Source organism: Lithobates pipiens, unplaced genomic scaffold, assembly GCF_037356315.1.
Source record: "Lithobates pipiens isolate NorthernLeopardFrog02 unplaced genomic scaffold, aLitPip1_a1.2 Scaffold_13, whole genome shotgun sequence".
Taxonomy (NCBI): domain Eukaryota; kingdom Metazoa; phylum Chordata; class Amphibia; order Anura; family Ranidae; genus Lithobates; species Lithobates pipiens.
Genome location: NW_027507718.1, coordinates 184,559,498 through 184,584,513, shown reverse-complemented (window position 1 = coordinate 184,584,513; position 25,016 = coordinate 184,559,498). Strand labels below are relative to the sequence as shown.

The 25,016-nt window shown below is 43.1% G+C and overlaps 1 protein-coding gene across 1 annotated transcript in view; it reads left to right on the top strand.

Annotated features, from left to right (window-relative positions):
* Positions 1-25,016, top strand: part of UPF1 (UPF1 RNA helicase and ATPase) — a 185,672-nt gene that overhangs the window by 48,806 nt on the left and 111,850 nt on the right. The window contains exons 4-10 of the mRNA XM_077475960.1: positions 3,196-3,363; positions 6,581-6,761; positions 11,572-11,733; positions 18,966-19,050; positions 19,187-19,285; positions 21,886-21,994; positions 23,646-23,805. Of these exons, the coding sequence (XP_077332086.1) occupies positions 3,196-3,363; positions 6,581-6,761; positions 11,572-11,733; positions 18,966-19,050; positions 19,187-19,285; positions 21,886-21,994; positions 23,646-23,805 (964 nt within the window). The remainder of the gene's footprint in view (positions 1-3,195; positions 3,364-6,580; positions 6,762-11,571; positions 11,734-18,965; positions 19,051-19,186; positions 19,286-21,885; positions 21,995-23,645; positions 23,806-25,016) is intronic.

The following is a 25,016-nucleotide window of genomic DNA, read 5'->3' as shown; positions in this document are numbered from 1 at the left end:
GGAGGAAGGGCACAACTGAAGCTGCCTCAAGGAGTCAGAGAGCCAGGACCCGGGAATTCGGAACCGCGGGCAGCATGGGGGGCGGGGCGCGCACGTGACGTCACACCCCCTACTGCCTGCGTGAGTGTCTTCAGCTCCGAGACGCGGCCAGGAGCAGGGGGCGGGCGCATGCGCACAGCGTCACTGGTTTCTAGGGAAGCCCGCGGTCCCAGCAAACCAGTGATTGCTGTCATTTACTACGCAGGCGGCATGGCGGTCCGGGCGGAAACCTCGCTCGGTCCGGACTCGGACCGCGGGGCGCCATTTAGTGACGGCTGCCATACAGGATACTTCTGGGTTCTGGCCGCACTGCAGCAATGTAAACAGGACAATGGCAATTCAATGCCTATGAGCTGAATGCTCCAATTGGACAGGTCTCCACTTCCCCTTTAGAATAGGGTGTGACTCTGTTGGCACCTCTGGTTTCACATGTTTCACAACGTCATGCCACGTAGCGTCAACTGGATGTGGAGGGGGCAGGCATGCATCTCTCGATTATATTGCATCGAGGTGCAATTGCCCCTCCTACAACTCATTACTTCACAAAAAGACTAACCGGGACAAGCTAAAGAGAAGCTGGGATAAACGTCTTCTGTGTATTGGTTTAGTCCATGCCTTTTCATATTGAAATTGTGAATACAGATGAACATTCCATTACTGCTGTACATACGAGTCAATAACACAACTTAAGACTTTCACCTTCATTGTCACACCTGATCAAATCAAAATAAAAAATAAAAGATTGAACAGGGGGGCTGAGAGGGAGGGGGGGGGGGGGAGAAAAGGAAGAGGACACCATAGCTTCTAACAATAATGGAATATATACAGGAAGGGGGACTGGAGGGAAAGAGGAAGGGGGGGGGAGAGGGCCCAAGGTCTTTACCAGCTAACTCACTGGTCCAAAAATGGCTGTAGATTTAATGTCCCTCAGATGTTTCCCTATGCGTACCTTAAGGGCTCTCTTGGTCTTACCAATGTATATTTTAGGACAGGTGATCATATAGATCACTCTAGTAGTGGAGCAGTTAATCAGGTTCTTGATTTCATACTTCTTTTGTTCCATAGCGTCCATAAATATACTGGTCCTATCAACAAAGGGACACACTTGACACTTGGTACAGGGGAGCATCCCCTTACACCATGGATACTCAGCCAGGTGGAATCCTGCTGTCTAGCATAGTCTGTATGAGGATGTCCCCTAAATTCCTCGACCTGTGTGCCACCATTTTCGGTCCATCACCCACAATCTTTGCCAGACTTATTCCAAAAATACGCCAGTGTTTCTCTAGAATTTTTTTACGCACGGAGCCCCATTGGGCACCGTATGCGGTGATCAATCTTACTGGGCCTGATTCTACCAATTTTTTGAGGTTTTAGGCTGTGGTCCATGAGGAGCAAGCTTTCTCTACTACATGTAGCAGCTTTGCATTTGGTGTTGCGGATCTGCCTATGAGCATATCCCCACTCATGGAGTAATCCATTTTTAATTTATATTATATGAAATATCAAAGCTACAACCGTCTAAAATTATCCACTAAGGCTATAGTAAGCTATTCTTGCTAAATATCAAAAAGTGACACACCGAAAATGCACACCGAAAATGCACACCGAAAATGCACAAGAACATGGTGCACTAAATACCCAAATGCCCAAATACAGACACCAGCAGACAATAGACTTGCATATAACAAAGACTTATAACAAATAGTAAAATTATTTTTGTAGCATGAGTTGTTGGCACCCAAGGCAAGACAAGTAATTTGCGTCCCTAACCCACGGACGTTTAGCGCTCCCTAAGTCCTTTCCACTCATACAGTATTAAAACACCTTCTGGAACATTTTAGGATTTACCACTTTGTTCTCTTTTCCCTTTTTATCTCCCTTTATCCTAATTTCTTTTTTTTCTCCCCCCTCATCCATCTCTCTAGCAGTCTGTCTTGTTCTTTCTCTTAATTTTTCGCTCCCTTTTTCCTTTGTTCCTCCCCCTCTTTTCCTCTCCCTTCCATGTATTTTCTAATTTTTTTTTAGAACTTCTCTTACTCGGTGTGGGGTGGTTGGGATGAGTGGCAGTGTTGGCGTAGTTCTGATCAACCAACTTAGGTGCTCTTGATCAAGGTCATCTGCTGATCTGAGAACTGTAGTGAGGACTTTTAATGGCAACTATAATCACAGGTAGCGTTACTCATTGTGTCTCAGACTTTTTGGTGTCTCGTAGCATTGACACCTATGCTGAAAGATGGGGAGATCAGGAGATGGGGACTCCTCCAACCCCTCCCACTTCACATTCCTCACCAGTCAGTTTACCTCTAGTCTGCCCCCCACCCATGCTGTGAACTAAAATGGGTGGCTGCAAAGAGGCTGAGTGGGCGGACGCGGGCTCCAGGAACAGCCCAGCTGTATGGCCACAGGCTTCAAGAGGAAGTAAACCCTGATGGGTTTACTTCCTCTTTGATTCCCTGCAAAGGTAAAGCATAATGGACTACTATGCATCGCATAGTAGTCCATTATGTGTCACTTACCTGACACAGGAGCCAGCGAAGTCACCGCTGTCCCCTTGTGTACGGAGCCTCCATCTTCTTGGTGGGTCTCGCTGCTCCGGCACTGTCATTCGGAGCCACGATGACGTCACTCCCGCGCATTCGCACGGTAGCCGCCATTCGCAGCATATCGCCGTTGACAGAGGCGCGCTCAGTGCGCCTGCGCTGTCCACGGCACATGCGCCGTAGACAGTGGTGCCTGTGTTTTGGCAAATATCTCCTAAACCGTGTAGGTTTAGTAGATATTTCTTGGGCCTACAGGTAAGCCTTAATCTAGGCTTACCTGTAGGTCAAAGTGGTTTATAAGGGTTTACAACCACTTTCAGGGACTGCTAGGCGGCTGGGAAAACAGTACAGGCTTCAGAAACAGCCCAGGATTCGTTGACCCCTGGTAAATCCTCATTCTACCCCCAGGTTGAACACCACTGTTCTATATGTTTATAGTTTTGATCTAAAACCAGAGATATTTGCTTTTGTATGCCATAAAGAAATATGCCCTGTTCTAGCCATCAACTCCTTCTCCGTGAAACTGTTCACTGCGTTGTCCTTGTGTAGCTTTCTATAGTTGATGACTTGTAGGATGATGTGTTTGACTAACGTTTTTCTGCTTCCTTTTTAGCCACATTGTAAACCATCTGGTCAGAGCAAAGTGTAAAGAAGTTACTTTGCACAAGGATGGACCTCTGGGAGAAACTGTGTTGGAATGCTACAACTGTGGTTGCAGAAATGTTTTCCTTCTTGGATTTATTCCTGCAAAAGCTGATTCAGTGGTTGTGTTGCTGTGCAGGTAAGTGAGGTTGGTAAAATGTGCTCATTTTACCCTTGCTGACTTTTTTTTTTTTTTCTTTTTTTAAATGCTTTATTATTTTAATTTTATTTTTTCTTCTCCTGAACATGTTAATATGGCACCAGGACTCCATGGGCTAAATTGCGATCTTGATGGCAAACACAATAAGCATATGTTCTTGCCTTCTTCTGTAAAATCCTTGTGTGATTAGCATAAGGAGCCTCTAGCTGAAGAAGCACTGATGAATCTCAGAATCCTTAACAGACAGTGTTGCACCTGTGGAGTCACAGGCAGCTGCCATTGCTCCCAGACTTTGAGAAACTGTTTCACCTCATACCACGGCAGGGCACACCACCTTTAAAAAATGGATGAGCAATCTAACTTTTATTTGTGCCTGCTGTCTCTTTAGAGGACCCAAGACTACAAATACCTTTCCAATACACATCCTTTACGGAGACTGGGAGGCTTCTGATAATTTGTTTAATCCCCTGTTTCACAGCTGTATACCCATTTTGAGGAGTCCTTTTTAAAAAAAATTTTTTTGAAGTCTCTTTCCTGCCAATTTCTCAATAATAAAGATTGCATTAAGATTAAAAATAACACCTCGGTCCATTCACAGAATTGTGGCTGGGGAGCCCCTAATTGCAAGAGGCTTGCTATTAGGGCACTTGGCAGGGGGTGGAGCCAGCACCACCGCGGGGGACCCAAAAAGGAAGATCGAAGGCTGCTTTGTGCAAAACCATTGCACAGAGCAGGTAAGTATAACATTCTGATGGTTTTTGGTTTTTATTTTTACCGTTCAAATCACTTTAAAGGACAAGTTCACCTTTTAACAAGAAAACAAATGCACATGTTTTTTTGCAGGTAAAAAAAATCTTTTTTATTTCTAGAGACTCTAAAGCACAGATGTCAAACTGGTGGCTTTTCAGCTGTTGCAGAACTGTGTTGCATTAGTGATCAGCAAATTGCTGGTGCCATGCAGGTCTCCTGCAGATCTGTCAGTGTATCTGTGTGCCAGTACATCCCATACAGGCAAGCGGGTACAATCTGACAGGAAGAGGATCAACTACCACAGTGCTCCGGCGTAAAGGCTGCCTAACCTTGTCATTTTCTATTCACACTGTGATGCAGACGGAGCCCCCAGACAGCTCATTTTCTTAAAAATTGTTTGGCTTGCTGCTCACCCCTCAGTTGGATTGCTTCTGTATATCCCAGTTGTCTCTAAATTCTCAATGGGAAAGAAAATTTGATTTTGTATTCACCGTGAAGTCCTTTTCTTGGAGTTCATTGAGAAACACTGTCCTGGTTCTCCTGGACAGTCCCCCCCCCCCCCCCCCCCCCCCCCCACTGTTTATTGCATTGCTCTTAGTACAGCTTTGCTAAAATTCTGAATGATATCCAAGAGTTTTAAGGCAAGTGCGAAAATCAAATTTTACCCACTGTCGTTTTCACTTTGCCTGTAAATTCCTGCCTCTATGCCTTGCTCATCGAGTGGTTATTAGTCAAAAGCTAAAAATCCACTTCCTTTCTGTTCAGGTTGATCCTTGAGCTCTGATTTTCATCACTTCTTTAGACCGGTCTTTTGTACAGGAGACGCAGTGCTAGGAGAAAGACCCCCATACATACTATACAACTTTGTCTGGTTTTCTTTAGATTTACCAAAGCCAATGTAGTGCAATGGCGTGCCTGATTGCATACAAATTTAAACTCTTAAGGTTTGACCTCCTATTTGGTTTTGGTAAATCTGAAGGGGAAGAAAAATCTACAAAAAATGTTATAGCGTGTATCCAGCTTAACTGACTGTGTCCTACTGTTAATCTATTATGGAAACGCGTGGAGCTGAACATTTTTTAGGGCAACAATACAGGCTGTTTTCAATAGAACTTGCATTTTTATATAGCTGTGTAATGCAGTGTGATTTCTGTAGCTCGACGAGCTATAAGCCTGTAGTGGACCATATCTTTCACCTGAAAGAGTATCCGATTACAGGAGAGGATAAAAGAATATGTAACAATTGGAGCACAATTTTTTTTTTTTTTTTACTTAACCAGAAAATGCCTGCAGGAGCGCACAATGTTTGTCACTTTTGATTTCATTTTTTATTCATCTGTGCTGCATTAACCACTTCAGCCCCGGAAAAATGTACCCCCTTCCTGAAAAGAGCACTGCGTCGCTTTAACTGACAATTGCGTGGTCGTGCAGCGTAGCTCCCCAAACAAAATTGACGTCCCTTTTTCACACAAATTGAGCTTTCTTTTGGTATTTGATCACCTCTGCGGTTTTTATTTTTTGCACTATAAACAAAAAATAGCAACAATTTTGAAGAAAACAAATTTTACTTTTTGCTATATCCCCAAAACATATTTATATTTTTTTTCCCTCGGTATAGGACGATACGTATTCTACATATTTTGGTAAAAACAAAAACGCAATAAGCATTTGATTGGTTTGCGCAAAAGTTATAGTGTCTACAAAACAGGGCATAGTTTTATGGTATTTTTATTGATAAAAAAAATTTGTAATGGCGATCAGCGTTTTTTTTACATACTCTTCTACATATATTTGGTAAAAAAAAACAAAAAAAAAAAACGCAATAAGTGTTTGGTTTGCACAAATAGGGGATAGTTGTATGGCATTTTTAATGATTTTTTTTTTTTATACTAGTAATGGCGGGGATCATCGATTTTTATCATGACTGCGACATGGCGGACACATCGGGCAATTTTGACACCTTTTTTGGGACCATTGACATTAATACACCGATCAATGCAAAAAATTGCATTGATTACTGTAAAAATGTCCCTGGCAGTGAAGGGGTTAACCACTAGGTGGCGCTGTAGGGGTTAAATGTGTGCTAGGGAGTGATTCTGTGAACGGGGGGGGGGGGGGGGGGGCTTGCTTGTGTCACATCACTGACCACCGCTCCTGTTTACAGGGAGCGTGATCAGTGTCATTAGGCAGAACGGGGAGATGCTTGTTTACATTAGCATCTCCCCAGTCTTCCTCACCGTGAGACGATCGCGGGAATGCCTGCGGACATTGAGTCTGCGGGACCCGCAATCACGGAGCTCCCGGCACACGCCCTCCCCTTGAAGGGCAACATACAGGGATGTTAATCTGACCATGTACATGCCCTTCTGCCTCAGTATATCTGCGTGAGGCAGTCGGGAAGCAATTAAAAAACAGATGTATTATATTTATTTTTTCCTTTTTTCAGGCAGCCCTGTGCTAGTCAAAGCAGCTTGAAGGATATTAACTGGGATAGCTCTCAGTGGCAGCCGCTTATACAAGATCGGTGCTTCCTTTCCTGGCTGGTGAAGATCCCATCTGAACAAGAGCAGCTGAGAGCTCGCCAAATTACAGCTCAGCAAATAAACAAGCTAGAGGAGCTCTGGAAGGTATTGCGTTTTTTCAAAATTTTAAGCAAATAAAAAAAGGAAAGTCTGCTTTACTGCCAGTCCCCCTACACCCGAACAGATTTACCTTTTAAAAAAAAAAATCAGTTTTGACAAAAAATATGAAATGTCTCACAAAAGTGAGTATACCCTCACATTTTTGTAAATATTTTATTATATCTTGTTACAACACTGAAGAAATTACACTTTGCTACAATGTAAAGTAGTGAGTGTACAGCTTGTATAATGGTGTAAATTTGCTGTCCCCTCAAAATAACTCAACACACAGCTATTAATGTAAACCGCTGGGAACAAAAGTGAGTACACCACTAAGTAAAAAGGTCCAAATTGTGCCCAAAGTGTCAATATTTTGTGTGGCTACCATTATTTTGCCTTAACCCTCTTGGGCATAGAGTTCTCCAGAGCTGAGTCCTCTTCCACTTCTCCATGACATCAGAGCTGGTGGATGTTGGAAACCTTGCGCTCCTCCACCTTCGGTTTGAGGATGCTCCACAGATGCTCAGTAGAGTTTAGGTCTGAAGTCACGCTTGGCCAGTCCATCACCTTTACCTTCAGCTTCTTTAGCAAGGCGGTGGTCATCTTGGAGGTGTGTTTGAGGTTGTTGTTATGTTGGAATAGTGCCCTGCAGCCCATGAGGGGATCATGCTCTGTTTCAGTATGTCACAGTACATGTTGGCATTCATGGTTCCCTCAATGAACTGTAGCTCCCCAGTGCTGGCAGCAGTCGTGCAGCCCCAGACCATGACACTCCCACCACCATGCTTAACTGTAGGCAAGACACACTTGTCTTTGTACTCCTCACCTGATCGCCACAACGCACGCTTGACACAATCTGAACCAATAAGTTTATCTTATTTTCATCAGACCACAGGATGTGGTCCCAGTAATCCATGTCCTTAGTCTGCTTGTCTTTAGCAAACTGTTTGCAAGCTTTCTTGAGCATCATCTTTAGACGAAGCTTCCTTCTAGGACAACAGTCTTGCAGACCAATTTGATGCAGTGTGTGGTGTATGGTCTGAGCACTGACAGGCTGACACCCTCCAAAGACAACCTCTGCATATGAAGCGGAGCACGTGCACTCAACTTCTTTGGTTGACCTGTTCTGAGTGGAACCTGTCCTATTAAACTGTATGGTTTCTGCACTGTGCTGCATCTGTTTCAGGGTCTTAGCAATATTCTTATAGCCTAGGCCAGTGATGGCAAACCTTGGCACCCCAGATGTTTTGGAACTACATTTCCCATGATGCTCATGCACTCTGCAGTGTAGTGGAGCATCATGGGAAATGTAGTTTCAAAACTTCAGGAGTGCCAAGGTTCGACATCACTGGCCTAGGCCATCTTTATGTAGTGACAATTTATTTTTATTCAGATCCTCAGTTTTGTTGCCAAGAGGAGATATATATATATCTCCATCTATCTATCTATCTATCTATCTATCTATCTATCTATCTATCTATCTATCTATCTATCTATCTATCTATATATATATATATATATATATATATATATATATATATATATATATATATATTCTCTATATATCACATTTTATATTTAAAATGGTATGGGTAAACACTATATCTATTTTTAATTCAATTTTATTAACCACTTCCCAACGCAGATATACTGTGGCAGAAGTGCATGTACAGGCAGATTAATGTACCTGTACGTTGCCCTTTAAGAGTGGGAGCTCAGTGATCGTGGGTCCCGTGGACCCAATGTCCACGGGGATACCCGCAATAGTCTTGCGGTGTGCTAGAATGGGGAGATGCTAATGTAAACAAGCATCTTCCCGTTCTGCCTAGTGACACGGTCACTGATCAGCTCTCCCTGTAATTGGGAGGGCTGATCAGTGACGTGTTACACACAGCCCCTCCTCCCCAGTTAGAATAACTCCCTAGGATACATTTAACCTCTACAGCGCTACCTAGTGGTTAACCCCTTCATTGCCAGTGTCATTTTTACAGTAATCAATGCAGTTTTTTAGCATTGATCATTGTAATAATGCCAATGGTCCCAAAAAATTTCAATATTGTCAGATGTCCGCCATAATGTCAGTCACGATAAAAATGCTGATCGTCGCCATTACTAATTTTTTTTATCGATAAAAATGCCATAAAACTATCCCCTATTTTGTGGACACTATAACTTCTCATACCATCACCACTTGTTCTTGGGAGCCAACCCAGTTATACAGGCCAGGAAGGGAGACATACATCCTGTTGTACATGCAATCTAAGTCCCATGTTTTTGAATGCAATCCTCCATTGTTTGATTTTGCATTGGTATCATTAAAATAGAATTACACTAGGGCAGCCATACTCTTTTTTTCCTTGTATATTTCAGATTAAGTCCGCCACCCAGTGGATCTTTGAGAGAGCTGCAGCACCTAGAGCAAGAGAACTATTTCTATTTAGACTGAACATTTGAGTTGTGGGGTCAGAGCTGATTTTTTTTTTTTTTTTTGTACCTTTTTACACCTGAGACCTTATAACACTGAGTCACATGACATCGGGGAGGCAAAATGGCTAATTGGGCCCATTTTGGGCATTTTCACTTAGGGGTGAACTCACTTTTGTTGCTAGCAGTTTAGACATTAATGGCTGCGTGTTGAGTTATTTTGAGGGGACAGCAAATTTACAGTTATATATATTTTATAATATACATTTTGTTTCTGGTGTCCTTCGACAGCTCTTTGGTCTTCACCATAGTGGAGTTTGGAGTGCTTTTACACTGGAGCGGTGCGCTAGCAGTACGGTGAGAAAATTCCTGCTAGCCGCATCTTTGGAGCGGTGTATTCACTGCTCCTAAATCGCTCCTACCCATTGAAATCAATGCTGCAGCGGCACTTTGCAGGTGGTTTTAACCCTTTTGGCGCTTTACCACCGACACCCGCACCGCCCCAGTGTGAAAGGGGCCTAAAATTTAGCTCTGCTCCAAGACTTTCATTGGGGGTGTATTCATTTTTGCAACATGGTCTTTGTATTCCTTTTTTGCAACATGCAGTATTTTGTAGTATAGTGTCCCATGTTGATTCTGAAAGTAAAGGTTTTCTGACATCTGTTGTGAACTCATTTATGCTGAGCACTGTATATATGTAAAGCGCTGCATAAATTGACTGTGTGTGTATATTATTATATAATGTATATTTTACCTGACTTTTGATCATATGAGATAGTAGAAGTCCCCTATGATACTTTGCTATGGCAGGTTCTCTTTAATTATTCCCTTGATGTCTCACCTGCCCCTCTACTGAAGCTAATGGAACACAGGACTTAGAAGCCACAGAATCTGGAAGTGATGTAATACACATTGCTTATTGGTTCTTACTAGTAAGCGATTGGTGAACAGACTTTCACTGATCTCCCTCCCCTCTACCCAGCTACAACTGCTATGACATTCCCAGGTTTGCAGAATTTACTGGGGGGGGGGGGAGTGGGAGAGAGAATGTGGAAGCAATCTCGCAGCTATACATTTTCTGCCTGACATTTGGCTTGTCGACCACACCCCCCCCCCTCGCATGTGGTTGCCGTGGCATACATTCCTTTGACCAAGAAGTTTTCCATTTCCAAATTTTCCCATCACTGTGGTTAAAAATGAGTCTATTTGACCCCACTGATGATTAGGAAAATTGAACGTTCTTAAAATTAAATCTTTTTGGAGAGACAAGAGACATTGTTTTGTTTTTAAATAAAAAAAAATGTGATCTGAGTCTGATTATATTTACCAGATTCACCCTTTTAATAGTATATACCGTACATCTCCTTTAATAATATATACAGTATATCTCTTCTGTTGAGTGTATTCTATATTTTGCTCCCTAACCATATAGTTGGTTATTTAGATTTACCAATGCATAGAAATATTTAAGAATAAATATTTTTTTTAATTTTACAAATTAAATTATACACCACACTTTTTTTAAGGTTATTAACCCATTAATTGAAACAGTCGGCCAACTAATCAATTATGAAAATAATCATTAGTTGCAGCCCTAGATGGCAATAGCACACTATTTTCTGAATGCAGTTGTTTCACTTGTTCCCTTGTACCAGTAACTCTATAGCTGTATGCCCTTTATTATGCTAAAAGTTCAGACCTAATCAAATGGAGCATATGCCTCCTGGTATATACAAAAGAGATGTATGTGAAGTGGGGAATGGTGGACCGTTAGGCTGGCTTCACACTATTGCAGATTGGATGCGGGTCTCCCTGCTTCCAATTCACAAGTCAGGAGATTCTGACCAACTCTATGAAGCTGGTTGACACATCTCCGTAGCGAATTGCAAGGGAGTCCTGTACGTCGTCCGTCTGAATTTAGCCAAAAATTGCTGCTGAAATCAGACCTGAAACGGGGGACGCACTGGACCCCTGCTGTGAGCCAACCCATGTTGCAGTGTGTACCCAGCCTTAAGTGTTTATTGCAGTCTTTGTTCCTGCTGGGGAGATTCACTCCTAACTTTACTGGTAAACCCTAACAGAGAAATCCAAAAATTGAGGCGGCAGTGGAGCTTTTTCCTGCAATATGCACACCTGTTGCTGTAAACTCTCGAAGACAGGAATTCTGTTCATTTTTGGAGAAATTTGTTTTCTTTTTTTTCCTATTGCATAGGCAATCCTAAAACTACCTACGGTCGTATTTATAAACACTGTAATCCTTTTTTGTGGGTCATGGTATGGAGCGATAGGGTCCACTTTCTAATGTCGCCTTCTGTAAGTTGGAGGTAAAACGCTTTTTTTATTTTATTTTATTTTTGTAAATATGTGAACACCCTTTTTTTCCCTTGTGAAGGAAAACCCTTCTGCAACCCTAGAGGATCTGGAAAAACCTGGCGTTGATGAAGAGCCTCAGCATGTTCTGCTTAGATATGAGGATGCTTATCAGTACCAAAATATATTTGGACCGCTTGTGAAACTTGAGGCAGATTATGACAAAAAGCTGAAGGAGTCCCAGGTAAGTAGTTTTGTTTTTTTATCTGACCATTACTGAGCATTAGCAGTTTCACAGGTCACTGTTCAACTATTTGCACATTTAAATAATATGCATAGAGATATTACATTGTGTGGTAAATACATTTATTATGCTCTAGCTCCTTGTATTCCCATCTGCCCTAGTCATTTTTCCCAACTGGGCTTTCAAGTAGAGCGGCACGATTCTGGCTACAATGAGAATCACAATTTTTTTGCTTAGGAGATAGATCGCGATTCTTGCGACGTAACATCTTTCACATTAAAACAAAAAATTGGGCTAACTTTTGACTGTTTCGTTTTTTTAGTTATTAAAATGTTTGTTTTTTTCCTCAAATTTTACTTTGAAAGACCGCTGGGCAATTACAGTGTGACATAAAATATTGCAACAATTGATGTTTTATTCCCTAGGGTCTTTTGCTAATCTATAATTTTTGGGGCTTCCAAGTAATTTTCCCAAGTGTTCTTCCAGGACAGCCCTTGAGAGATGGAGCTCCTCCCATCGACACAGGAAACACATTGCCACAGTTCAAAAGGCGGTCCCTCAGGTCCCTGGTCAGTCATTTGTGTTTCCTCCGTCGGAGGAACATGTTGCCAGGAACCTGGAGGCCCCTCTCAGGGGCTGCCTGAGAACCTGTAAGCCATAAGGGACCGGTTCCTGTTTTTTGGCTGCAGTTGGGTCCATACCTTTTTTCTTGTGGCTCGGGTACCGTCCAGCTGAATCGGAGCAGACCCGTTACCCTCCTCCTTCCAGTGCCGAGGTGGCCAGGGACAGAATGACGCCGGTTTCCCCCAGGAGCGGTGAGTGGAACCTTCCATCTTTGCTCCTTGTTGCGGTGGGGTCAGAGACGCCGAGCGTCATTTCCGGCGGAACCGCGTCATCACTGTGTGCCGAGACTTCCGGTTCCGGGTCTCTAGGGTACAAGGAGGAGAGGGAGAGCCAGCGCTGTGCCTGTACAGTCCCGACCAGCGTCCAGCAATACCGGACTAGCGGCGGGATCCGGAGCGGCAGAGGGGGACCATGGAGGCTATTCCCCAGGACACTCCGGCGGAGACAGGCACCAGCCAATCCCAGGTAGGCTGCTGGGCATGCTATTACTCTGGTGGAGTGGTGGTGTTTGTAGGCTGGGTTCTGTAGTGCCCCACGGTGGTGGTTAACTCAGTTAAGGATGTATGCAGTTGGGTGATTCTAAGGAGGGACATGGAGCTGATGCTAAAAAATTCTTTGTCTTCTTATTTTCAGGCTAAAGAGCTACCAAAGGAAGACAAAGCAGGCCACAAAAAGTGCCCTAATTGTGGGAATAGGTTGTCCTCTGGCACTAACAAAGCCCTATGCAAGCAATGCATTGCAAGCTTGCTTAAATCTGAGGCAGATTCCCCCTTAGCAAAATTTTTGGGCTCCCTTAAAGAGGAAATGGTGTCGACCTTTAAATCCCTCCGTGAGTTAATCACTGACGTAGGGTCAGCTGCCTCCACGAGTAAAACAACTGCAATCTCCTCCTCACCATGCCTTACAACACCCAGCTCAGGGGAGCCCCGTATGGTCAGGGAGCCTAGCCCCACGTTGATTAGCCCCGATTCCTCTGACACTCTGATCAGGAAGAGGAGCAAGCAACATCTAAAGCCTCAAAGTATAGATTGTCTCTTGAGGAAGTTGATGAGCTAATGGGTGCTCTCTATGATGCACTGGAAATTGAGGAGGAAGAAACTCAGTTATCCAGACATGATCAAATGCATGAGGCTCTGGGGAAAAAGAAAGCAAGGGTTTTCCCTATACATAAGGTGCTTTCTGATCTTGTCCTTAAGGAGTGGTCTGAACCAGATAAAAAGGTTTTCTTTCCTAAATCCCTTAAGAGAAGGTTCCCTTTTGATGAGAGCCCAGAGGCGGTCTGGAATAAAAATCCTAAACTAGACACCCCTCTGTCCAAAGTCTCAAAGCAGGCTGATCTGGCCTTTGAGGATATGGGCCACCTGAAAGATCCCATGGACAGGAGAACAGACATTGTCTTAAAGAGGGCCTGGGATGCCTCTATGGCAGGCTTAACACCAGCTCTAGCCACTTCTTGTGTAGCTAGAAACCTGGAGTTCTGGTTGTCGCAACTACAGGAACATTTAAAAGCAGGCACTCCTAGGGGGGAGCTTCTGAAATCCTTCCCTATGCTTTTTAAGGCCACCAGTTTCATCTCTCTGACGTCTCCACGGACTCCGTAAAATTTACGGCTAAGTCAGCAGCACTTTCAGTGGCAGCAAGGAGATCAGTATGGATGAAAACTTGGGGGGGAGACACGGCGTCTAAAACCCGCCTGTGCAGCGTCCCTTTTACAGGAGACCTAGTCTTCGGGCCTGAATTAGATTCCGCCTTAGAAAGGACGGCGGATAAAAAGAAAACCTTTCCCGCAAAAAAGAAAAATTTCCAAAGAAAATTTTTTTGTCCCTTTAAGGAACCCTCTAAATCAGAGAAGAGTTCAACCCCCAAAAAACATTGGTCGGGACATAAAGGGAAAGGGGGCATACTGTTTAGCCGCCCCAATCAGGATCCCAAACCCCAGTGACGTCAGGGTTCCGGTGGGAGGAAGATTAAGCAAATTTCTTCCACAATGGGAAGAGACAACCTCGAACGAGTTTGTCTTAAATATAATAAAAAGGGGTCATGCGCTGGAATTCCACAGCAGCCCTCCCTCAAAGTTTTTGGTGACAAAGCTCCCAAGTTACTCAGAAAAGGCCAGGGCCTTACCTTTACTGATAGGGGAAATGGTGGATCAAGAAGTATTGACACCAGTCCCTATTCAGGAACAAGGGGACGGTTTTTACTCGCACATTTTCGTGGTAAAAAAGCCGTCAGGGAGGTTCAGACTAATTATGAACCTCCGACCACTGAATCGCTCCATCCGTTACAAGAGATTTCGGATGGAGTCCATTTATTCCATAAAGAACCTTCTCCAGAAAGAGATATTTATGGCCACCCTGGATCTAAGGGATGCTTATCTGCATATTCCAATAAGGGAGGAATGCCAGAAATTCCTTCGGATGGCAGTGCAGATAGACACAAAAGTTTACCACTTTCAGTGCAGAGTGCGCTCCCCTTCGGTCTGTCATCCTCCGAGAAGGCTTTAGTTCCACTGAGGCTTCAATCAGTCTCAATTATTCCCTATCTAGACGACCTGCTCCTAACAGCACACTCAGTCGTCTTTCTCAGGATCTGGAGTTGACTCAACTCAGCCTGAGTCGATTAGGGTGGATTGTCAGTCAGGAGAAATCCAAGACAACCCCAACACAGGAGATCCTGTATTTGGGTTACTGGATCAAGTCTGTAGATTAGAAAATTATACTGCCGGAAGAAAAGATTTTGAATCTGTGGCAGAGAACCTCTTTTCTTCAATGCAGCCCCAAATGTACGGTGAGGGAAGTAATGTCGGTCTTAGGTCTTATGACGGCAGCCATTCCAGCCGTACAATGGGCCAGGTTCCACCAAAGAGACCTTCAGGGATTTCTGTTGGAACAATTAAAGGGCAGAGATCTGGAGGAGGAGGTATCGATCCCCCCAAAGATAAAACGCTCCCTCTGGTGGTGGAAGGACAGGGAGAACCTAAACAAAGGGGTCCATTGGGTCCTTCCTATCACTTCAACACTGACAACGGATGCGAGCAGCTGGGGCTGGGGAGCCCACCTCGGCTCAAGCTGGGTCCAGGACAAGTGGACCCCGGAAGAGAAATGTTTCTCTTCCAATTGGAAGGAGCTAACAGCGATCCTAAGAGCTGTTTTAGCCTTTCACCCCACAATACAGGGTCACCATCTACAAGTCCGTTCAGACAATATGACGGCTGTAGCATACATAAACAAACAAGGAGGTACCAGAAGTCCTCGTTTGATGTTGGTAGCCAGACGCATTTTTCAGTGGGCAGAAGCCAATCTGGAATCCATTTCTGCAGTTCACCTGAAAGGGGAGCTGAACAGCACGGTGGACTTCTTGAGTCGACAAAAAGTTTCGAGCCAAGAGTGGTCCTTACACCCAGAGGCATTCAATCTCATAACAACTCACTGGGGAAAACCAGAAAAAGACCTTTTTGCGAGCAAAGAGAATGCAAAGGTTCCCAATTTTTGCTCGCTAAACCCAGATCAGCCCCTGGCTGTAGATGCCTTGCAAACTCCATGGACTTTCAGTCTGGCTTATGCATTTCCCCCTCCATCTCATTCCGAGGGTCTTAGCAAGATTCCTCACGGAAAAAACCTGTTTGATTCTAGTAGCATCATTCTGGCCCAGGAGACCATGGTTCACAACGTTGCTACAATTCACAGACTGTCCGCCTCTAAGGCTTCCCTGCAGACAGGACCTCCTGTCGCAGGGACCTCTTTATCATCCACAGGTGGCCACACTGAAGCTTTCAGTGTGGTTACTAAGGAGGAAATCTTAAGGAGTAAGGGCCTGACAGATGAGGTAATTGCGACCTTACTACAGAGTCGCAAACCAGTCACGAGGGCTATTTACAAAAAAGTCTGGAAAAAATTTAATAGCTGGCTGAATAGCCGTGACATAAATATGGCTAATATTTTCTACAGTTTTTACAGGAAGGTGTAAACAAAGGATTAACCCTAAGTACTATTAAGGTTCAGATAGCTGCCTTAAGTGTGTACCTAGATGAACGCTTACAGGAAAATCCTTTTGTCGCTAGATTCTGTAAGGCAATTGCTAGACGTAAGCCGGTTAGAGTCAGCAAAGTCCCATCCTGGGATTTAGCGGTTGTACTAAAAGCTTTCTTGGGGTCACCCTTTGAGCCTATCTCAGAGGCCTCCCTAAGGCTTATTACATTTAAGACAGTACTCCTGGTGGCAATCACTTCAGCCCGTAGGGTCAGTGAAATCCAAGCCCTTTCCATCAGGGAACCTTTTCTACAGATCCTAGAAGACAGAGTCGTACTAAAAACAGACCCTGGGTTCTTACCAAAAGTAGCTTCTAGTTTTCATAGGTCCCAAGATATTGTCCTCCCCTCATTTTGTCAAAATGCAGCAAATGAGAAAGAAGAACGTTTTCATTTATTGGATGTGAGGAGGTGTATTCTAGAATACCTTAAAGTGACAAATCCTTTCAGAATCTGACTCCCTTTTTGTCCTTTTTTCCGTGCAGCGTAGGGGGCAAAAAGCTTCAAAAGTAACCATAGCTAGATGGATTAGGCTAGCTATAGCAGAGGGGTATAAGGCCTTGAATAGAGATCCTCCTGAGGGTGTTAAAGCTCACTCAACAAGAGCGTTGTCTGCATCCTGGGCAGAAAGAGCTGATGCCACCCCGGAGCAGGTATGTAAAGCAGCCACATGGTCAAGCTTTTCCACCTTTACAAGGCATTACCGACTGGACCTAATGTCTAGTCAGGATCAGGCCTTTGGGAGGAAAGTCCTCCAGGCCGTGGTCCCCCCCCCCTAATCTGGTAAGTACTTGGGGATCCTCTCAAGGGCTGTCCTGGAAGAACACTTGGGAAAACTGGAGTTAGTACTTATCGGTAACTCCTTTTCCGGAGGTCTTCCAGGACAGCACGATCCCACCCTTTATTTGATTATAATGATGTACTAATGTTATTACCTGTTATGGTTTGTTTTTCATTTCCATCCTTCGGTTCTTGGTGAATGACTGACCAGGGACCTGAGGGACCGCCTTTTGAACTTTGGCAATGTGTTTCCTGTGTCGATGGGAGGAGCTCCATCTCTCAAGGGCTGTCCTGGAAGACCACCGGAAAAGGAGTTACCGGTAAGTACTAACTCCAGTTTTTTAGCAAAAAATATTGATTTTAACGTAAACAAGTGTCAGAAAAAGTTTTAGCCTTTAAAGAGGAAGTAAACCCTGATGAGTTTACTTCCTTTCATTCCCTGTAAAGGCAAAGCATAATGGACTACTATGCATCGCATAGTAGCCCATTATGTGTCACTTACCTGACACAGGAGCCAGCGAAGTCGCCGCTGTCCCCTGTAGTCCGCCGCATCCATCTTGTTGGTGGGGTCTTGCAGCTCCGCCGCTGTCATTCGGCGAAGCCGCGATGACGTCACTCCTGCGCATGGGAGTCGACACGCGCGGCAGCTCCATTCTTGGAAATGCCGCGCTCAGTGCGCCTGCGCGCCGCTGTCTACGGCGCATGCGCCGTAGACAGTGGTGCCCGTTTTCAGGCAAATATCTCCTAAACCATATAGGTTTAGGAGATATTGCTTGGACCTACAGGTAAGCCTTAATCTAGGCTTGCCTGTAGGTCAAAGTGGTTTGTAAGGGTTTACATTCACTTTAAGTGGTTACACTTCCTGCATTTACAGGTTGTTAAAAACTTAGCAGACTGCCTGGATTTTTTCTTTACATAGAAGTTTATCCCTTTGATCTAAGAAGGAAGAGTTATGCTGGCCATATACCTTTCGAATTTCGAAAATCGTATATAAGAATTTTCATACGAATTTCGCACCATTAGTGGGCTGCAGCAACAATTTTGAGGAATCGGATTTTCTAATCCGTGATGGGAGAATCGTGCAAGAAATGTAATTGTAATAAGAAAAAAATGCGCATGTGCAAGAAAAGAAAATTTACAAAGAGAAAAGAACATTCCCGGCCACAAATTCTTTTCTGTAGCAACATAAGGTCAAATTGAAGGCTTGGTCGGTCGAATTTCGAAAATCGATGGTGGCATCATCGGATCACAAAAAAAAAAAAAAACTTTCTGATTTTGAAAAGAAAATTTGTTTCAAATTTGATCATGTATGGCCTGCATTAGTTACAATATTTCAAGGTTAAAAATTTGGCAGACTGCCCATGTTCTCTTTTGACAGCTAAGTGAGCAGATGAGTCTACTTGTTATATGAAAGAATCGACAAACTGCAATAGAGATTGTTTAGGGGGGTTGAATCAAGATCACAATTTCGATTAATTGTGCAGCGCTGCTTCAGCAGTGCTTTCTAATTCTTCCTCAGCCAGTACAACAGTTGGTTTCTCCTGAAAGCTTTCTCTTTTGGCTCATCAATTCAAGTCTTGATGGTCCAGGAAATGTATAATTTTATATTCCAGTTATGTGGGCAGTTTAGGCAAGCACTAAAGATGTGTCAGATTGCGTATCTGAAGTTTTACAAAACACTCAAAGTAGTTTTGAAATTGGATGTAAATGATCTAAAATGACATGGTTGAATGGTACCTTCCTAGTACAACTGATGTGTTATTGTGAGAAAATTTTAATAAAACTTGTTTTAATTTTCTAGACTCAAGATAACATTACAGTTCGATGGGACCTTGGCCTTAACAAGAAAAGAATTGCTTACTTCACTTTGCCAAAAACCGATTCTGGTAATTTTCAAGTTGCAATATTTTCCTGGGTGGGCTTTACTATACAGGTGACGGTAAATGTGACAGTAAATGCTGCGGCACATAATTTGAGTTGATCAATAATCTTTTCCTTTTTTTTTTTTTCCCCCTCTTCCAGACATGCGTTTAATGCAAGGGGATGAAATATGTTTGCGGTACAAAGGTGACCTTGCTCCTTTGTGGAAAGGGATTGGACATGTAATAAAGGTCCCAGACAGTATCCTTTTTTTTTCTTTTTTTTTTTTTTTTTTTGGTGTTAAAGCATGAAGGATGTATTTTTCTCTGCTTTGTGTATTGGGATGCCATTCATTAAAGAGGAACTGCAGTCTGCTCACAGAATTTGTGCTAAAAACATCTTTGCCATTTTGAAGCCTCCCTCCCAACTGCTTTGCATATTATTTTATATATAGATATATACTGTGATACTATGCTTGCCAAATATGCTGCAGAAATCTCCCTCCTCCAAGTCTGGCTGCATCCATTTTCACTGTGGGCAGCTGAAGCGGCTGCCTGTTCACCTCCTGGATTTTCGCACACACACAGAGGCACTCCTTCAGCTCTACAACCCTCATTGGCCCTTTTATGACTCATCCCCCTCCCTTCCTGGCAAACTCTAAGGAGAGTGAGAGAGCTGTACATGTCATAAGCCTAAAGCCTCATACACACAATAGGACTTTGTACAAACTTTCCCTTGGATTTTTGTACAAAGGGCGTCGGCCCTGAACTTGCATACACACAGCAGGACTTTTTCAGCCAACTTTCACCAAATCACTTGGTTTTTCTGCTCTTTACCGCCACCTTTGGTCAACTTCTGTATTGTTGTCTGATCTTTTGCATTGGTTCTGAGTATGCCTGTTTGTACTTTGTACAAAAGTCCTATGGTTTTCTGTACACACGATCAGACTTTGCTCCATCGGACTTTTGTTGCCAGAAAGTTTGTCCGTTCGCACAGCCAACAAAAGTCCGATGAAAACCAAAAAAGTTTGTCCGATGGAGCGTACACACGGTCGGATGTTGCTCCAAAACAGCTAATTTGCATGTTTGTTGTCAAAAAGTCTGGTCGTGTGTATGGGCCTTTATGCTTTTTACTAGTCAAGAAACGGGAAGTGGGCTGTATAAGGTATTTATTGGCAGAAAAAAGTTTTACTATCCAAAGTTAAAACGGCAAGGGCAGAAGATTTAATAGATGGAAAATTGTAAAAAATTACTTAAGTTCAGTCTCAGCGGTGCGCTGAAAAGCTGAGCCAGCTCTCCAGAGCCTGGACCAGCTCAGTGACGTCACCAGAATTTAGCCCACTGTCGGCTGAATAAGGGTCACAGGAGTAAAGTGCATGCTTGTGAGCCACAGGAGAAGTGGCGCCAAAAGAGCTTTGGCCCTACTTCATTTTAATTACTTTTATGAGAACTGGGAACTTCCTACTTGCCTAATAACCTATTTTCGTTTTCCTCCCCATTCTTTTCATGGTGGCCATTTTTACTAAGGACAGATAAATCCATCTCCCTTTAATTCCTATAACTCTGCGTCTGCCTTCCTGAACATGTGACTGGAACCTCCCACAATGCATCTGTAAGGTGCTGGTTATATCGCCAGTGCCCCACTGAACCAGAAAGTGGAAAAAGCAGTACTTTATAAATAAAAGCAAAACATGTTTAGTATAAAATTTTGTGATATTTATTTTTTGGCGAAAAAGGGAATAGGTTCTCTTTTTAAAGTGGTACTAATCCCTAAAGCATTTTTTTTATATTGCAACTTACTATATTTCAAATGTGATGGCTGCATTCATTTTCTTTTTAGGCTTTCTTTTTATTTTTTCGATTGATCTGGCCAGTAAGTTTTTATTTTTTTTATTTTTTTTTTTAAACAACCTTACTTGCAGATATAGCAGAGTTAAGAAAAACCATTTGCCACTGACGGGTGCTTACAATGATCGGCTTTTATTTATGTAAAATCTTTATCCCAAAAAATGTTTGCATTAACTGCTTACTAAAGTGTTAGCTAGAGTTCAGCTTCAATTTGTATCTCTTAACCTGCTAGTTCATCTCACAGGTCTGCCAGGTTAACAATGCTGCTGTCCAAAGGTGCTCCCTGTGCTCTTCATCCAGAGTAGGGGCACGCTAATACAGGTGGTGTGTTACTGGCCAGATCGCCAGATAAAGAATGGGGAAAAAGTGAAAAAAAAAAGAATGCAGCCACCACGTCAAAGCTGCAATGTATTACATTTTTGGGTTTAATATTACGAAGTCTGGCTGCAGCAGTTAAAGAGAGAAGCCTTGTGTTTTCTGCTGCTTGGAAGATGAGATCCAGTTAGTAATGGCAGTGTAATTTGTGTTTTAAACCCTTGAAGCAGCTGATTTAATCATATATGTCCATGCGCTTTCTTTTAATCATTCCCTATTCCAGTTTCAGCTGGTGTCATGAGAGTTGCCCTGGGTTTCCTGTTCCAGGCTAGCTGCTTTCTCTTGCAGCATTATGTGGAGTCCTTTGGACTAGCGTTGTCTCCCTACACTGTGTGCATCAATAGAAACACACAGCACCTTTGCCTAAAATGGCAAGGCACTCCCCTGCTCTTCCCATCTCCCTTCTCCATACTAGCAGACTGGACACTGCACTGTCCACTGTGAAAACAAGCAGCACTGATAGAGCAGGAGGCAGCAGCTTTGAAAGTAAAGTGCAAATGTTGGGGTAAGAATTTAAAGTGTATTGCGTAATGTTTATTTTATTGTGCTCAGTGTGTGGCTAAAAAATATTGAGGGTTTAAAACTACTTTAATGGTAATGCAAGAGGTTTTTTTTATGTTACTTAACAGAGTTGTGTAGATTATGGTGATGAAATTGCCATTGAATTGAGGAGCAGCGTTGGAGCACCAGTGGAAGTTACTCACAATTTTCAGGTGGATTTTGTTTGGAAGTCAACATCTTTTGACAGGTTTGTTCCCTAGAACACGTGTGCCTAAAGTAAATGTTCGCACTGTCTTTCTTTTCTTCTTCCCTGGAAACCTTTAACAAATGTAGGCATCTGAACTGCGCTGATTAGGAGTCACGTTACTAGTGAAAGTCAGAGCGTACTTTTTAATAATGGTTTTGAAAACTCCATTTATCTGCATGTAAAAAATGGTTTGTGAAAAGTAATAACGTTTCTCCTCAGTCTGGGGTTGGGGAGAAGATCTAGTTGTATTAACTGCAGTAGAGAAGTCGGGTCCCAAGGCTAGCTCTGCAACAGAGACTATAACTCGTGTATTTGGCAGCTAGCTTGGAGAACCTGTTGGTATGATGGTCTTATCTGTCAGGCTGGATTCACAGCTTGTATTTTTGCCCAATGCAATTTTTTCCAGATGTAGTTTCCATTTGAAATCGATGCATACATCAAGACACAATACAATGTTTGTTATAATGGGTGTTAAACTCTCGACAACCCTCTTGACATTTGCTGTGCTGTGTTTATGTGGATTTAAATGGAAAAATGGGTAAAAAATGCATCACGATGCAAAGGTGTGTACATTATCTCTGTTCAGTGTCTGTGGATTGGTGGCCCTTGAGAGTGTGTAAAGAAAAAAACTTGGAGGTATCCACCAGAAATGAGGAGATGGGAGAGCCCTTATGGTGTAGTAAATTTGACAGTGTTGATGAGTTGTAAACCGTCTTCTACACAATAAAATGTTAATTTGGGAAGTTGCAAATGACCAAGTGGGATGGTAAACGCAACCTGGCAAGTTGCGGTGAATACACTTCTCTTCGCTCGGGAACTAGTGCTCTCCATGCCTCGGGAGACCAATCCTAGGTTCTCGTAGAGGACATTAGGATGGTGCGATGAACTTTTAAGTGGCAGACTAAAAACACGCTAACCCTACACGACACCACCGGATGCCTCTGCCACATCAGCAAAGAGGTGTGGAGAAATGCAGATGCGCTGCAGATTCCCACACAGCAGTCTTCTGCATCTGTTTCCTGCGCTGTAATGTTAACAGAGAACATATGTTTCTATGTGCCCTTGCAGACACCGGAATTTTTGTAGTGTAGGAAAAACACTGATCCCTGCCCTGTTAGAATTTAGAAATGTTTGACAATTTGGTCTTTCAAAATTTTCTTGACAAATTAAACTTTTTTTTTTTTTTTTAAAGTATATAATTTGAAAAATATTGCTTGAAGTAGAGCGGAGTAAAAATCCCTGATACTCTCCTCCCCCATGCTCTAGCACTTGGCTTTCCCTATGCATCATGTCCAGTGCAGTACAATGGCTCATATGCATTGGCCTTGATGGTACCAGAACCTTGAACTATGGGAGTGTAGGGGAGAAAACGCTGCGGGACCCTTTTTTTTTTTTTTTTTTTTTTTTTTTTTTTTTTTGTGGAGGATTGGGTTAGTGACTACTTTAACAAGTCTCCTTGGCCTAAACAAGCAGTAAAACCTTGCAGTCTGGATGCCCCACTACAAGAGTTAGTTTTAAAGTTTCAGAGTTGACCTTTAATGAATCAGACGTAGCATGTGAATGCACTGCTTTTTTTTTTTTATTATTATTCGTTATGCTTGTCTATAAGACTGAAATTCATTTTATTCATAATTTTCATATTCTCAAATAGAATGCAGAGTGCTTTAAAGACCTTTGCTGTTGATGAAACTTCAGTTTCGGGGTACATATATCATAAGCTGCTTGGCCACGAGGTGGAAGATGTAATTATCAAATGCCAGCTTCCCAAGAGATTTACAGCACAAGGACTCCCAGATCTGAACCACTCACAGGTAAGTTAAATTGCTATTGTTTTTGCATTTGTGGTTTAGACTGTCAGCAATGATGTGCAGTAGTGTCCATTTTGTTTTAAAAAGACCCTTCAAGACCACCATACGCATGTGTTTGTATATGTGTATATGTGGCGTGAGGAATTAGGTCAGCATCTACAAATACTGTATCTGTGGACTTTTAATGTATGGACACTTACCTGTCCAGGGAGCCAGCGATTGTCTGCTGATTTTCCCCTCAGGTGCTGCCGCCGCCATTCATCGCTAGGGAAACCGGCAATGAAGCCTTTCGGCTTTACAGTCGGTTCCCTACTCCGTGTGCACGTTGCTCTTTCTAACTGGCCCAGCTGTGGAGGAAAGAGGAGGCAGACCAAATTTCTTACAGTGCGCCGTGCTGTCTCAGAAGTGGGGAAGGGTACCTGTCAAAAAATGGGTACCTGGTTCTCCCCCCCTGAAAGGTGCCATATGTGCCACTGGAGGTAGGGAGGAAGCAGACAAGCAGAGATTGCACTTTTGGGTGGTGCTTCGCTTTTAACTACTACTTAAAGCTGAAATGCTAACTTTTCCAAATGTTTGTAGAATGAGTGAAATGTTTTTGTAAAGAGGTTGAAATATTTCAACCTATCTGATGGTACGCTTGCCAGTAAATATTAACATCGAATTAGCTTGGTTAAAAGCTCATGCTCTTGGTTGTAAACTTGGAATTTGTATTCTATCACTGTGGTCCAATTGTGAACTTTGGTGTACTCCAAACCTTGGAACCTTACCTTTTCTGTGACTCCATGTTTGAAATGATTACCAGAGCTGTACTAACCACCCAACAGTATTGCCAGAGTTATCCATCGGAGACTTGAGGTGAATTTTTAGATCCACGCAAACATACAAAGACCAATTTAGACAGCCCAACTAAACTACCAGCATGTCTTTGGTATGATAGGAGACCAACATACCTAGAGGAAACTGACGCACAGGGAGAACATGGAAACTCCATGCAGATAGTGTCCTAGCTGAGACTCAGACAAAGGGACCCCAGAGCTACAAGGTAAAATAAGCTAACCACTAAGCCACTGCACTGCTCATATCAGTGTTTGTAAATATTTTAGTCTTCCTTCCATTGGTGTTATATGCTTTGGCTTCAAGTTCAGATAGGACAATCACTTACGATGAACAGGGTAGACCAATGTCATATGCCAAACATGAGATTATGAAATGTG